The sequence below is a fragment of the Callorhinus ursinus genome, unplaced genomic scaffold (assembly GCF_003265705.2).
Source record: "Callorhinus ursinus isolate GAN/ISIS: 27379988/994484 unplaced genomic scaffold, GSC_fseal_2.0 scaffold40, whole genome shotgun sequence".
Lineage (NCBI taxonomy): Eukaryota > Metazoa > Chordata > Mammalia > Carnivora > Otariidae > Callorhinus > Callorhinus ursinus.
Window position 1 is genome coordinate 11848880 of NW_027397102.1, and position 16145 is coordinate 11865024.

The 16145-nt window shown below is 36.4% G+C and overlaps 1 protein-coding gene across 5 annotated transcripts in view; it reads right to left on the reverse strand.

Moving 5' to 3' along the window:
- The window catches only part of CHM (CHM Rab escort protein), a 208851-nt gene that overhangs the window by 146540 nt on the left and 46166 nt on the right, over positions 1-16145 (reverse strand). For all 5 annotated transcript variants that reach the window (XR_012374805.1, XM_025878809.2, XM_025878733.2 and 2 more), the window contains exons 3-4: positions 4870-4942; positions 1856-1980 (exon numbers count right to left, since the gene is read on the reverse strand). Coding sequence is in view for 4 of the 5 variants with exons in the window: in XM_025878809.2 (XP_025734594.1) it covers positions 1856-1980; positions 4870-4942 (198 nt within the window). In the remaining variant the exon portion in view is untranslated. The remainder of the gene's footprint in view (positions 1-1855; positions 1981-4869; positions 4943-16145) is intronic.

The window sequence follows — 16145 nt, forward strand, 5'->3', positions numbered from 1 at the left end:
CTAGAAGAGACCACAGGCATTAACTTCTCTGACATCTGCCACAGCAACTTTTTTCTAGATAGGTCCCCTGGCAAGGCAACAAAAGGAAAAATAAACTATTGAGGCTACATCAAAATAAAAAGCTTCTGCACAGTGAAGGAAGCAATCAACAAAACTTAAAAAGGCAACCCACAGAATAGGAGAAGATATTTGCAAATGATATATATGATAAAGGGTTAGTAACCCAAGCATATAAAGAAGTTATAAAACTCAACACCCCCCAAAAAATAATCCAATTAAAAATGTGTAGAAGACATGAATAGACATTTCTCCAAAGAAGATATCCACACGGCCAACAGACACATGAGAAGATGCTCATTATCACTTATCAGGGAAATGCAAATCAAAACTACAATGAGATTATCACCTCACATTTGTCAGAATGGCTAAAATCAACAACACAAGAAACAACAGGTGTTAGTGAGGATGTGGAGAAAAAGGAACCCTGTTGCAGTGTTGATGAGAATGCAAACTGGTGCAGCCACTGTGGAAAACAGTAAGACAGTTCCTCTAAAAGTTAAAAATAGAACTCCCCTAGGATCCAGCAATCCCACTACAGGTAGTTTACCCAAAGAATACAAAAACAGTTATTAAAAGACCATGTACCCCTGGGGCGCCTGGGTGGCTCAGTTGGTTAAGCGACTGCCTTCAGCTCAGGTCATGATCCTGGAGTCCCGGGATCAAGTCCCGCATCAGGCTCCCTGCTTAGTGAGGAGCCTGCTTCTCCCTCTAACTCTCCCCACTCTCATGTACTCTCTCTCATTCTCGCTCTCTCAAATAAATAAATCTTTAAAAAAAAAAAAAAGACCATGCACCCCTATGCTTATAGTAGCATTATTTACAACAGTCAATATATGGAAGCAGCCCATGTGTCCACCAATTGATGAATGGCTAAAGAAGATGTGGTATATATACACAAAGAATATTATTCAGCCATAAAAAAGAATGAAATCTTGTCATTTTCAATGACATGGATGGAGCTAAAGAGTAAAATGCTTACCAAATTAAGTCAGTGAGAAAAAGACAAATAACATATGATTTCATTCATGTGGAATTTAAGAAACATATGAGCAAAGGGAAAAAATAGAGAAGCAAACCAAGAAACAAACTGTTACCACAGGAGAGGTAGATGGGGGAATGGGTAAAATAGGTCATAGGGATTAAGGAGTGCACCTGTGATGAGCACCTGGTGACCTATGTATGGAATTGTTGAATCACTATAATGTATACCTGAAACTAATATAATAGTGTATGTTAACTGGAAAACAAAAACTTAAATGAATTTTCTCACTTAGAAAGAGACACTTAAAATACTACTTCCCAATATTCTCTCCTGATTTCGAAAATATGTCCCCAAATATTATGGCCAATTGTTTTTATTTCAAAATTATAATTTTCCATTTTGCTAGACTGAATATTATCTAAGAAGAGTTAGAAGAACACTGGAGCAGAATTAAATAATGCTGGGTTTTGATCTTGGGCTCCACAACTATCTAGGCTACCTGTGGTTTGGACATTTTTCAAGCCATTTTTCCCTTCAACAAATTAATCTCTATACTGAGGATTCTATAAAAACTGCAACTAGTACTACCTCCTCTATCCTAGCACAGGATGGTTGTAAGAATCAAGTCATTAATGTGGCATGTTATTATCATCATTATCATCTAAGCAGAAAAAACTGAAAGTTATATTTTAAAAAAGGCAAACCATCTTATCAATTGACGTTTAGCAACCAACGTTACATGTTGGCTTCTTCTGAATAGATGTGAATAAGAAGTCATTAACTCAGTTTATCCTAAATAAATACTTTTCATACCTGGCATAACAAAACACTTCCACATGTTGAATGGTTTTGTCCTTCCTGCTAAGAACAATGGCTTCTTCATTTTCAAGAATCTGCTCTTGCCATGCTGGGCTTTCATTCACAACATCACTATTTTCCTAAACAAAATACACATGAGAAATGTTAATTGCACAATCTGAACCTCTACTTTTTTGTGAAAATGTATACCTTTCTCAATTAATACTTTGCCTCTGATTCCATCAAAATTCTGAAGTGACTCTAGCATAGTGCACCATCTTCAAAGAGAAGAAAATTGTGTAAAAACCTATCCTATCAAATGTTAGCTCTGGTTGACAGTTTTCTATCAGGATATCTGACATTCTGATGCAGTCATTGGATGTGCCTGTTTTGACATTACTTAAGAACTAGGATAACTAATCTTCTATCTGCTGAAAATCAAGTGTGTCTGGTATACATATTACTTGTTATTAATAAAGTTTTTGCATTTTGTTGTCCAAAAGCAGGCCCCCAATTACTTCATTCTACTTACTTTTAGGTCCTTGAAGGTTAGTCACTAGCCATGTCAAATTCTGATTTTATGTAAAAGTATTTTTGAAAAGTATTCAGCCCACTATAACTAAGGACTGTATAATAATCAACCTCTGAATATATTCAGAAAGACAATAAAAACAATAATGTATGATAACGTATGTAAACTTATAAGGGTTGAAAGTGGCCCTTCAAAATTTTTAATAATTCCTAATTACATTTTATGGAGATAAGTTATATGCATAGCAATATCTGAATACAGGGGATTTTTGGAAATGTCAAGATATGCTTTTTCCAAATGTCAAGGATCAATTTTTAATTTGCTTAAAATTTTAAACTATTTGGTACCTATTTCTCAGAGAAAAAAATTTTTGAATATATATTCTCAAAGAACTAGTAGTGAAATATAACTACAATATTCTTCGTTTTAAGTAAATTCACCTCATGAAATTTCTAAACTTACAGATTTCATAAAGTAGGACGATAATTATTTTAAAAGGCTTTTTTTCTCAGGGCCCCTGGGTGGCCCAGTCAGTTAAGCATCGAACTCTTGGTTTTGGCTCAGGTCATTTTTTCAGGGTCCTGGGATGAAGCTCCAGGTCAGGCTCTGTGCCCAGCAGGGAGTCTGCTTCCCCCCTCTCTCTCTCTCTGCCCCTCCCTCAGCTCATGCACTCTCTCTCTTTTAAATAAATCTTTAAAAAGGCCTTTTTGGGGCACCTGGGTGGCTCAGATGGTTAAGCGTCTGCCTTCGGCTCAGGTCATGATCCCAGGGTTCTGGGAACGAGTCCCACATCAGGCTCCCTGCTCAGCGGGAAGCCTGCTTCTCCCGCTCCCTCTGCCTGCTGCTTCCCCTGCTTGTACCTCTCTGTCAAAAATGGGTAGAATCTTTAAAAATAAACAAACAAATAAATAAAAAGGCCTTTTTCTCCTGAATTTAACATTTTAAACTGAAGAAAAGTAGGGCAGACATTGTTATTATTAAGTGTAATTATTAGATAGTGTTAAACATCCCAACATAGGTAGAAAAGGAGGTGAAATACAGGAACTCTGAATGTGTAGACATGGGGTTACCAACCTGAAGAAAAGACTGTGGATCAGCACACAAAGAGTGAAGGGGAAAAGGATATGGTAGAAAGAAGGTGCTGGAGTAGAAGCAGCACTAAAATAAAAGAAACATCTACAAAAATATTTTTATTTTAATAAATCTAACCTAGTATCAAAATTTATTTTAAAAAATTATCCTCACTCACCAGAATTTTCCATTCAGACAACTGAGGTATTTTTGTTCTTTTGTGAGCATCTAGACTAAATTTTCTCATGGAAGTACTAAATATGCTAAATATACTAAATAAGATAACCCTTACACATACTTCCTAGGAATAATGATCAACACAAATATACGAATATTTAAGGCACACACATAAAATAGCTAAATGTCTACTAGTAACATTTACTTTCTTGATTTATACAGTTTGTATTACATGCAATATTATTTTCCAAATATTACTTGTTTCTCCACACTTATTTCATGCAACAGTATTATTCAAACTGAATCTTCACTGTATCTTCAACATCAATGTCTTTGTCATCACTAGAAGCACTTTTTTAAGTGCATAAATTAATCAGTACAACTACAATGCTTATTGTGGTGTTTGGCATACGGTAAGTACTTAATAAGTCTTAGTTATATTATTTTTAGCTAACTGAATACAATTTTCCAGAATATATCATACTCCTTTTCCAACTGTCTAAACGCTTTTGAGATATAGCAGTTTTTGATTCCATGTATGATGCTCTCAGTAGGAAGTTCATTTCAAGCCACATATACCATTCACATAAAATTAGGACAGTTTTTTTTCATCTGTCATAAAAATGAGTAAACTCCATGACATAACTCTCCATATTACTATGACATACATGTCCTCTAAAAAACTTCTTTACAATGATATCCAATAGTTGTAGTAGTGAGATCCTAACTTAGAAAAAAACTTACTAAATTTACATTAAATTTTTCCTTGTTTTTTTTTACTAATTCTGTCAGATGACTTCTATAAATATGCAAAACCACCAATGACTCAGACCATTTCAAATTAATGTATTTCCCCGCCGAATAGCTGGGGTTTTTTTTCCTCAAAATGTACTACTGAAAGAGCAACTAGTAATATGTGAGATTTTATAAGGACCGAAATTTTTTTTCTGAAACACTATTTTGGAGAAAAAAATCTTGCCTTATATTTGGGAATGTAATGAGAAAATGGTATCAAGTATATATGATGTACTCTTCAACCAACATGTCTATGTATATTTAAAAAGCGGTATCTATATTTTGAAAGCATCGGAAGAACATTAACTTAAAAAATGACTGCATAATTTTTGTTAAATAAATAAAAATGAGGAGTCAATTCTATATTACAGAAGCTTAGCGTTTCCTTTAATGTAGGGTTACTATGTGATACAAAATACAACCTAGTAGATTAAAAATCAACTAAGAAGTTTACCTGGTATTCCTTTAGCCAGGACAGTATTCCTGAAAAGCTAAAACTGGCCCAGTTTCCTCCATAGTAGCTTCTTCTGTAACAATAAAAAATAAGAGTAAAGAAAAGGGTATAAAAATTAAGTCACTGATCTCCATCAGCAAACCACCCTGGACCCTTCAAATCATCTCAATATTGCTACCTCAGAGTTCAAAACATAACTGGGATGTTGGAAATACTAGGCTGAAATAAACGTTGGCCTCTCAGATCCCAAAGGTAACTTTCCATTGTACAAGGAGTTAAAAAAAATCTCTCTGGCCTCCTCAGAGCTTTCTCCACTGATCAAATGCCACTGATCATGTGATTGTGAACAGCTTGATATGGGCATTGAGCAGGGAATATGAACAAAATTTGACTCCTGGTTTAAAAAAAAATGGCTGGAGAGAAAACCTTGGTAGATCTCAAGTAAAGCCAATGAAAAAACTGCTAAGTTTTCTATAAACATATTTAATTATTTATAGACAATTATATGTATAGACTATATATATACATAGATAGACAATTATATAGACACTGTCACCACCACCAAACCCCTAAACCCATAACCCATGCCAACATACACACCCACACACACAAATGGCTACTCTATTCAATTAATTTTGATAAGTAAAGCAAGGACAATATTCCTGCTGATAACTGAGTGAACTATTATTCTTCATTCCATAGTCCTGTGAAGATCATCATTCTGTTTTAGAGAACCCAGAGGTCTCCTAATTAGGATCAGGTAAACCTTGTAGACATTGGACTTCTGATTAACTTCCTTAAGTAGGAGATGTGTGGCAAACCAGAATTCTCTAATTCTGTACTATATATCTGTACTGGGGTTTCCCATTTCTTACAAAACTCTTCATGTTTATTGATTCTTTGTATGATGAGCCCCAAAGTACACTCAGTCACACCTACAACATCCATTCTGGTTCTGGGGTGGGGTAGATTCTTGGTTTTGTTTTTTGTTTTCATTTTTGCTTCTCTGTATTTTTCTCTAATGAAATAAAAATCTATAAAAGCTCTTTTTAAAATGAGATGAAAACTAAAACCTTTAATATCCAAAATTACTCATCCATAATGCTCCTGGAGATCCTCTCAATATTCTGATATATTTCTCCTCAATCAAATGTTGACATAGGCCTGCAGAACAGTCAGACTTTAGGCTCAAGTATTTTACCAATAATCACTGTTTTTGTTCTAATAGAGAAAATGGTTGAGTATCTGTGAAAGTAGGTCTATTAATACAGATCACTGCTTTACTTATAATCTGATAGTTCTTGGGACACCTGGGTGGCTCAGTCGGTTAAGCGTCTGTCTTTGGCTCAGGTCATGATCCCAGGGTCCTGGGATCCAGTCCCACATCGGCTCCTTGCTCAGCAGGGAGCCTGCTTCTCCCTCTGCCTTCAACTTCTTCCTGCTTGTGCTCTCTATCTCTCTCTCTCTGACAAACAAAATATTTTTAAAAAAGCTTTTTAAAAAATAATAATCTGATAGTTCTCTCAGAGACAGTGCAAATTCATAAACCATTCAGAATCTCTAATGTGTCTTAAAATTTAGATAAAATTTCAGCTCTATTAACAATTCTAGATGGCCACCCCTGCTAATATGTTGGGATCAGGAGACCTGGAAGCTATGATCCCTTGGGTCAGAGAGAAGAGTTGAAGGAGAAGGTGGGCAACAGCCAGTACAGAGAAGAGGGAGGAGTGAAGAGAGAAGGGTGTTAGAACTAGTGGTCTTTCTCACAGAAATTTATACCCTCTTTTCCCTTGCCTGAGATTAATACATTTCCGCCATCCCTCCCCATTCTCTAAATATAATACTCAACAAAAGTAGAAAACATCCTGGGTGTTAAAAAAAACAACTGTCTTTATATTTTTTGTTAAGATATTTACATTTCTTTTAAGCCACGCTAAGGTCATAAATAAGAAGCTCTATTGGGTAAAAGTTTTACGATTGAAGTAATTTATTTATTGGATACACTAATTTATAAGTAATAAATATATATTAGAAATCTGACACCAAGTAGACAAAGGTTTCTTAGATAACACACAGAAAGCAATAAAACTACTGATAAAGTGGGATTCATCAAAATGAAATAGTTCTACACTAAATACATCATTTAAAAAATGAATGGGCTAGCCACAAACTAGAAGAAAATATTCATAAAACATATCTGACAAAAGACTGGTATCCAGGACATATAAAGATCTTTTTCAACTTAATAATATGACAAATATTCAAATTTTAAAATGGGCAAAGGGCTTGAACAGACATTTCACAAAGGAAGACAGATGTGGTTAATGAGCACATAAAAAGGTACTCAACATCATTAGTCATTAGATAAGAAAACATTAGTCTATGGCCATACCACCCTGAACATGCCCAGTCTCGTGTGATCTCGGAAGCTAAGCAGGGTCAGGCCAGGTTAGTACTTGGATGGGAGATAAGTACACATTAAAATAAGCATTAAAAATGAACATAATGAGGGATGCCTAGGTGGCTCAGTCGGTTAAGCGTCTGCCTTCGGCTCGGGTCATGATCCCGGAGTCCTGGGATTAAGCCCTACATTGGGGAGCCCCGCACTGGGGTCCCTGCTCAGCAGGGAGCCTGCTTCTCCCTCTGCCCCTCCCCCACTTATGTTCTTGCTCTCTTTTTCTCTGGAGCTCTCTCTCAAATAAATAAAATCTCTAAAAAAAAAAAGAACATAATGAAATACCACTACACATCCACCAGCAAAACAGTTAAAATTAAAAAGGCTGACAATACCAGGTGTTGGTGTGGATGGCCAGAATGCTCATAGATTTTGGTGGGAGTATAAAATGGTACAAACCCTTTGGAAAACTGTTTCAGAAAAAAACTAAACATATATCTACCCTATGATGCAGTAATTCCATTCCTAGATATTTACAAACCAGGAAAGTATGTGTTCACAAAATACTTGTACAAGCTTTTTCATATTGGCTTTATTAATTAATAGCTCCAAACTGATCAGAATTCAAATATCCATCAACAGGCGAATGGATAAATAAGCTGAGGTATATCTATAGGATACTATTCACCAATGAAAATGAATACTGGTAACAACACAGATGAATCTCAAAGCTAAGTGAAAGAAGCTTTTACCCAAAGAGAGTATATTCGGAATGATTCCATCTATATGACATTCTAGAACAAATTAAATTAATTATCATAAAAAAATCCCAAGAGTGACTGCCTTTGAGGGTGGGATTAAGGGCAGGACTTGACTTGGATGGGGCATGAGAAATCTTTCTAGAGCAAAGACAATATTTTATCTCAAGAAAGTTCTGAGTTACACAAGTGTATGCATTTCCCAAAACTTATTAAATGGTACAGAAGATCTTTGCACTTCATTGCAAAAAAGAACCATAAATATTGAACTCTAGTTATATTATGCATGCTGAAGCATTCCAGACTGAAGGTACTTGACTGTGTACAACTTACTTTGAAATATACAAAAGATGGAATAATAAATGGAAAGAAAAATGAATACATGGGCAGTTATGTAATAAAGCAAATACAGCAAAATGTTAAGAGTAGAATCTAGGTAGTGATACATGCTCACAGTACAATTTTTTCAACTTTTCTGTCTGAAAATTATAATAAATTGTTAGAAAAACAAAAATACCCTGAGTTTTCAAACACGGACCAAGATGGGCCAATTTCCACAGTATTTTCTGCTATTATTAAAAACCTTAAAATAATCTAAAAGAAAGCCATCTTGCTGCTTCTTTCCATTATTAAATGACCTAAAGCCAGTTCATAGTCAAAATCTTTTTTTCCCCTATACTTGGTCATGTTTTTTGAGAGCTAACTGGTTCTAGTATTTTTCCATGCAGCTCACATTTTCAACTTTTCCTGTTGATGTGCTCTTGACATTAGCATCTGGTGATCTCATCCAATGTATAAAAAAGGTGAAATATGGTTTTCATTACTGTGGTCTTTCTGACAAAAGATGGTAACATAATTATTAATAAACTCACTATAAGACCAACACAGATTTTTACTAAGTTCATTTTGGTATTTGTATATTCTAAGTATGGTTTGTAATATCCCTTAAAGAGAAAGCAAAAGACTTTAGGTTTCAAAATCAATATGGCAAAAAGAAAATGAAAAAAAATCAATGTAACATTCTAATATGCTCTCTAGGAATATTATTGCAATGAAACAGTAAAAATAAAGTCCACCAAATATTTTCTTAAATATTATCTTTAAAAATACAGCTTCAGAACTCTGACATTCAAATTCAGTTTATAAAATACTATTTCTCTGAGAAACAAACTGAGGGTTCTAGAGGGGAAGGCGGTAGAGGGATGGGTTAGCCTGGTGATGGGTATTAAAGAGGGCAGGTATTGAATGGAGCACTGGGTGTTATACGCAATGAATCATGGAACACTACATCAAAAAAAAAAGAAATTAATTTTAAAAAGAAAAGAAAAATAGGAGAAACCTATAATAATGAATAAAAAATTTTAAAAAAAACACTGTATAAAATACTATTTCTACTCTCTTTAAAAGTGTTTCTGCAGGGAATAACAAAGCTAGGCTACTGGTTCTGTTTTTAAAACCCCATAGATAAAATTTATTTGAAGGACAAAGTGAGAACTTCCTGACAGGAAAAAAAAAATGAGAAAAAAGGGGAATGGAACATTTTCTGCCAATTTTGTGTCACAACTGCCTCTGTACATCAAATAAAGGAAAAAGTAGTTTATGATGAAGGATGATGTTTATCTCTAATGGCAGGGAATGCTATTTTATATGGTGAAAAGACTTCCTTAAAACTAAAGTCTCTTTGTGGAACTAGAAAAAGACTACTCATAGTATCTAAACAGCAAATATAAAACTAATGTCTAGGGTGCCTGGGTGGCTCAGTCGGTTAAGCAGCCAGCTCTTGATTTTGGCTCAGGTCATGATCTCAGGGTCCTGGGATGGAGCTGCAAATCTGGCTCCATGTTTGGCAGGGAAGTCGGTTTGTCTCCCTCCACTTCTGCCCCTCCCCACCATTCATACACGTGTGCTCTCTCTAAAATAAATAAATCTAAAAAAAACTGATAATGTCTAAAGCCCTCTAAAATTTCATGACAACTAAGTGACCTACAATTTTCACCTAAAATAGTAAAAATCACAAATGGACATTTTTATTTTCAAAGATAAAAAAGCCCAAAAATCACAATACTGAGGTATAGCTCACAATTGTGTAAAATGTTGACCTTAAAACTGTAGAAAACATGATTTTCATCTTTCTAAAGTTTTACAAAGCTTACTTAGCATACTACCCAAGTTTTTCCAGACACAGAAAGGAAATGGTTACACAATTATCTCCACTAACACCATCCAATAAAACAACAGGAAAAAAAAGTTTTAAAACAATTAACAAGAGATTTCTCATGCTTTACATAGTATTTAATATTAAAGCAACATCATTTTGCTTCATTGCTACTAACAGAAAGAAATACATTATGGGTAGACATAAAGAAAGTTGAGCTTTATGAGAAAGCTATTAAACCTATTAATTAGAGCCTATTTATTAAATCCTAACAATCTTCTTTTCCATTGTATATCATAATTATAATTCAGGGTTGAATATTCAGCAACACCCATAGCTACATGATGCTAAACTACATTGTTACTGGGAAATGGCTTCTGTAAGCAAGTACAAGAACACTGACAAAAGACAGAGCTACGGACATTCAGGCACATAGATCTGGGAATTGTTTTAATTATTAAAGAACATGGGAGTTAAAAAGGGAAGCAACACAGATCAACCTCTAGGCCTCCCCTATTCTATATTTGCTGCTTCCACAATTCCATTTCCTTATATAATAGTAATTCCACCCCTTCCACTGACAGCATTTTTAAGTTTTTGTTTTTAAAACTGTTTTTACAACTATTTTCTCACGGATTTTTCCAGCAATCCTGTGAAGGAGGTAAGGTATTATATTACAGATGAAGACACTGGAACTGTCTATGTAGAAATTAAGTCACTAGCTCAGAGCCACACAACTACAATTGTTAGAACTGCAGTTAAAAGGGGGGAGAAAAATGGCGGAGGAGTAGGGGACCCTATTCCAACTGGTCCCCGGAATTGAGCTGCATATCTACCAGACCACTCTGAGCACCCACAAAATCAGCCTGAGGTGTAAGAAAATAGATCTGGATCTCAACAAACAGAATATCGCAAGTGGTTGGTTTCGAGGTATGAAGCTGGGAGCCGTGAATCTGCGGGCAGATATCAGAGGATGAACAACAGCAGAAAGCCACCAGGGAAATAAGCCAGAGAACAAAAGGGCCAAAGATTGGCTCCCACTGAGCCCATCCCCCACCACAGGGGGGCAGGGCAACTCTACCCAAACAGGGTTGCCTGAGTAACAATGCGGCAGGCCTCTCCCCCAGAAGACAGGCTGGGAGAACAAGAGGCCAACAACCCTAAGGTCCCTAGAAAACACCTATATCTTGCTTGGGTTCTGGTCAATGATTGGGACTCTATACATACCCTCAACCACCCATCAACAGAATGACTAGGAGGAGGAACCCCCAAAATAGAAAAGACTCAGAGATTACGATTTATGAAGCAGATTTACAAATGCATGCAGATATAACCAAGATGTTGCAGACGGAATTCAGGCTAGCAATTGTGAAGACAATGGCTAGAATGGAAAAATCAATTAATGGTAACATAGAGTCTCTAAGGGAAGAAATGAAAGCTGAATTGGCAGAACTTAAAAATGCTATCAATGAGATCCAATCTAATCTAGATAATCTAACAGCTAGGGTAAGTGATGCAGAAGAACGAATTAGTGACCTGGAAGACAATTTAACAGATAAAAAGGGAAAAGAGGAAGCCAGGGAAAAACAACTCAGAAACCATGAAAATAGAATCAGAGAAATAAGTGACACCATGAATGATTCCACTGTCAAAATTACTGGAATCCCGGAGGGAGTGGAGAGAGAAAGAGGCCTAGAAGATATATTTGAGCAAATCGTAGCTGAGAACTTCCCTAATGTGGGGAATGAAACAAACATTCGCATCCTAGAGGCAGAGAGGACCCCTCCCAAGATCAAGGAAAACAGGCCAACACCCCGGCATATAATAGTAAAACTCGCAAATCTTAGAACCAAGGAAACCATCCTAAGGGCAGTTAGGGGTAAGAGATTCCCTACATACAGAGGGAAGAACATCAGAATAACGTCAGACCCATCCACAGAGACCTGACAAGCCAGAAAGGCCTGGCAAGTCTTCCAGGTCACTAATTCGTTCTTCTGCGTCACTTACCCTAGCTGTTAGATTATCTAGATTAGATTGGATCTCATTGATAGCATTTTTAAGTTCTGCCAATTCAGCTTTCATTTCTTCCCTTAGAGACTCTATGTTGCCATTAATTGATTTCTCCATTCTAGCCATTGTCTTCACAATTGCTAGCCTGAATTCCGTCTGCAACATCTTGGTTATATCTGCATGCATTTGTAAATCTGCTTCATAAATCGTAATCTCTGAGTCTTTTCTATTTTGGGGGTTCCTCCTCCTAGTCATTCTGTCCTAAACGAGAAGAACATGCAGCCAAGGATACTTTATCCGGCAAGGCTGTCATTTACAACGGATGGAGAGATGCAGAGCTTCCAAGACTGGCAGAAACTGAAAAAATATGTGACCAGTAGCTGGCCCTGCAAGAAATATTAAAGGGGGGTCCTATAAAAGGAGAAAGACCCCAAGAGTGATATACAACAGAAATTTACAGAGACAATCTATAAAAACAACGTCTTCACAGGCAACATGATGACAATTAATTCGTATCTTTCAATAATCACTCTCAACATGAATGGCCCAAATGCTCCCATAAAACGGAACAGGGTTGCAGATTGGATAAAAAGACAGGACCCATCCATATGCTGTCTACAAGAGACTCATTTGGAACCTAAAGATACATCCAGACTGAAAGTGAAGGGATGGAGATCCATCTTCCATGCCAGCGGACCTCAAAAGAAAGTGCGGGTAGCAATTCTTATATCAAACAAATTAGATTTTAAACTAAAGACTGTAGTTAGAGACACAGAAGGACACTATATCATTCTTAAAGGGTCGATCCAACAAGATCTAACAATTGTAAATACCTATGCCCCAACATGGAAGCAGCCATCTACATAAGCCAACTGTTCACCAAAATAAAGAGTCATATTGATAACAATACGTTAATTGTAGGAGACCTCAATACTCCACTCTCAGCAATGGACAGATCATCTCAGCAGAAAATCAACAAGGGAACAAGAGCTTTGAATGACACACTGGACCAAATGGGCCTCATAAATAGAGAGAGAATATTTCAACCTAAAACAACAGAATACTCATTCTTCTTGAGCGCACATGGAACTTTCTCGAGAATAGACAACATACTGGGTCACAAATCAGGTCTCAACCAATACCGAAAGACTGAGATTATTCCCTGCATAATCTCAGACCACAATGCTTTAAAACTGGAACTCAATCACAAGAAAAAAATTGGCAGAAATTCAAACACTTGGAAGCTAAAGACCACTCTGCTCAAGAATGTTTGGGTCAACCAGAAAATCAAAGAAGAACTTAAACAATTCATGGAAATCAATGAGAATGAAAACACATCGGTCCGAAACCTATGGGATACTGCAAAGGCAGTCCTAAGGAGGAAATACATAGCCATCCAAGCCTCGCTCCAAAAAACAGAAAAATCGCGAATTCACCAACTAACTCTACACCTTAAAGTACTAAAGAAAAAGCAACAAATGATGGCTAAGCCATGCATTAGAAGAGAAATAATTAAGATTAGAGCAGAGATCAATGAATTAGAAACCAGAAACACAGTAGACCAGATCAACGAAACTAGAAGTTGGTTCTTTGAAAAAATTAATAACATCGATAAACCACTGGTCAGACTTATCCAAAAGAAAAGAGAAAGGACCCAAATTAATAAAATTAGGAATGAACGGGGAGAGATCACGACTAACACCAAGGAAATAGAAACAATTATTAGAAATGATTATCAACAGCTATATGCCAATAAACTGAGCAATCTGGATGAAATGGAGGCCTTCCTGGAAACCTATAAGCCGCCAAGACTGAAACAGGAAGAAATTGACAACCTGAATAGGCCAATAACCAGTAACGAGATTGAAGCAATGATCAAAAACCTCCCAAAAAACAAAGAGTCCAGAGCCTGATGGACTCCCAGGGGAATTCTACCAAACATTCAAAGAAAAAATAATACCTCTTCTCCTGAAGCTGTTTCAAAAAACAGAAACAGAAGGAAAACTTCCAAACTCATTCTATGAGGCCAGCATTACCTTAATCCCCAAACAAGGCAAAGACCCCATCAAAAAGGAGAATTTGAGACCAATATCCCTGATGAACATGGATTCCAAAATCCTTAACAAAATCCTAGCCAATAGGACCCAACAATACATTAAAAGGATCATCCACCACGACCAAGTGGGATTTATCCCCGGGATGCAAGGGTGGTTCAACATTCGCAAATCAAAAAAGAAATGAAAGGTATTCAAATTGGCAAAGAAGTCAAACTCTCTCTTTCTGCAGACGACATGATACTTTATGTGGAAAACCCAAAAGATTCCACCCCCATAGGCAATAACCTCTTTGACATCAGCCACAGCAACTTCTTTCAAGATACATCTCCAAAAGCTAGTGAAACAAAAGCAAAAATGAATTCTTGGGACTTCATCAAGATAAAAAGCTTCTGCACAGCAAAGGAAACAGTCAACAAAACAAGGAGGCAACCCACAGAACGGGAGATGATATTTGCAAATGACACTAAAGACAAAGGGCTGGTATCCAAGATCTATAAAGAACTTCTCAAACTCAACATCCAAAAAATAATCAAGTCAAAAAATGGGCAGAAGACATGAGCAGATACTTCTCTGAAGAAGACACACAAAAGGCTAACAGACACATGAAAAAATGTTTAACATCACTAGTCATCAGGGAAATACAAATCAAAACCACAATGAGATACCACCTTACACCAGTTAGAATGGCAAAAATGGACAGGGAAAGAAACAACAAATGTTGGAGAGGTTGTGGAGAAAGGGGAACCCTCTTACACTGTTGGTGGGAATGCAAGTTGGTACAGCCACTTTGGAAAACAGTGTGGACGTTCCTCAAAAAATTAAAAATAGAGCTACCCTATGACCCAGCAATTGTACTACTCGACATTTATCCCAAAGACACAGATATAGTGAAAAGAAGGGCCATATGTACCCCAATGTTCATAGCAGCAATGTCCACAATAGCCATACTGTGGAAAGAGCCGAGGTGCCCTTCAACAGATGAATGGATAAAGAAGATGTGGTCCATATATACAACAGAATATTACTCAGCCATCAGAAAGGATGAATACCCAACTTTTATATCAACATGGATAGAACTGGAGGAGGTTATGCTAAGTGAAATAAGTCAAGCACAGAAAGTCAATTATCATATAGTTTCACTTATTTGTGGAACAAAAGGAATAGCATGGAGGACATTAGGAGAAGGAAGGGAAAAATGAAGAGGGGGGAATCGGAGGGAGAAATGAACCATGAGAGACTATGGACTCTGAGAAACAAACAGGGTTTTAGAGGGGAGGCGGGAGGGGGGATTGGTTAGCCCGGTGATGGGTATTAAGGAGGGTATGTACTGCATGGAGCAGTGGGTGTTATATGAAAACAATGGAATGTGGATCACCACATCAAAACCTAATGATGTATTGTATGGTGACTAACATAACATAAAACAAAAACAAAAACAAAAAAAACTGCAGTTAAAACTCAGTTTTCCTAAACCCTAATCTAGCCATTGGAACATAATCCCAAAGTACTAAACTGGCTAGCATTATTTAGTCCATAGGATATTATAATGTACCTATGGTTCAATGAAGCCAAATAATTAGATAACAAATACTTGTGGTAAATGTAGTGTAATGTATAAACTTGCCAAATCACTAAGTTGTATACCTGAAACTAATTTAACATTGTGTCAACTATACTCAAATAAAAAAAAAATGGTATATCGACCTGATTAAGTTCAGCTTTTCCAAAGTGTACCCCATTAATAACATGGACTATTAATAGATGTTCCAAGAAGAAAAAGGTACAATGACAAAATAAATCTGGAAAATGCTAGGTTTTTAAAAGTTAAAACACCAAAAAAATGGTTTATGACAGAGCTTCTCAGCACCATTATGAGCTGTATGAGAAGACTGAGTATTAAA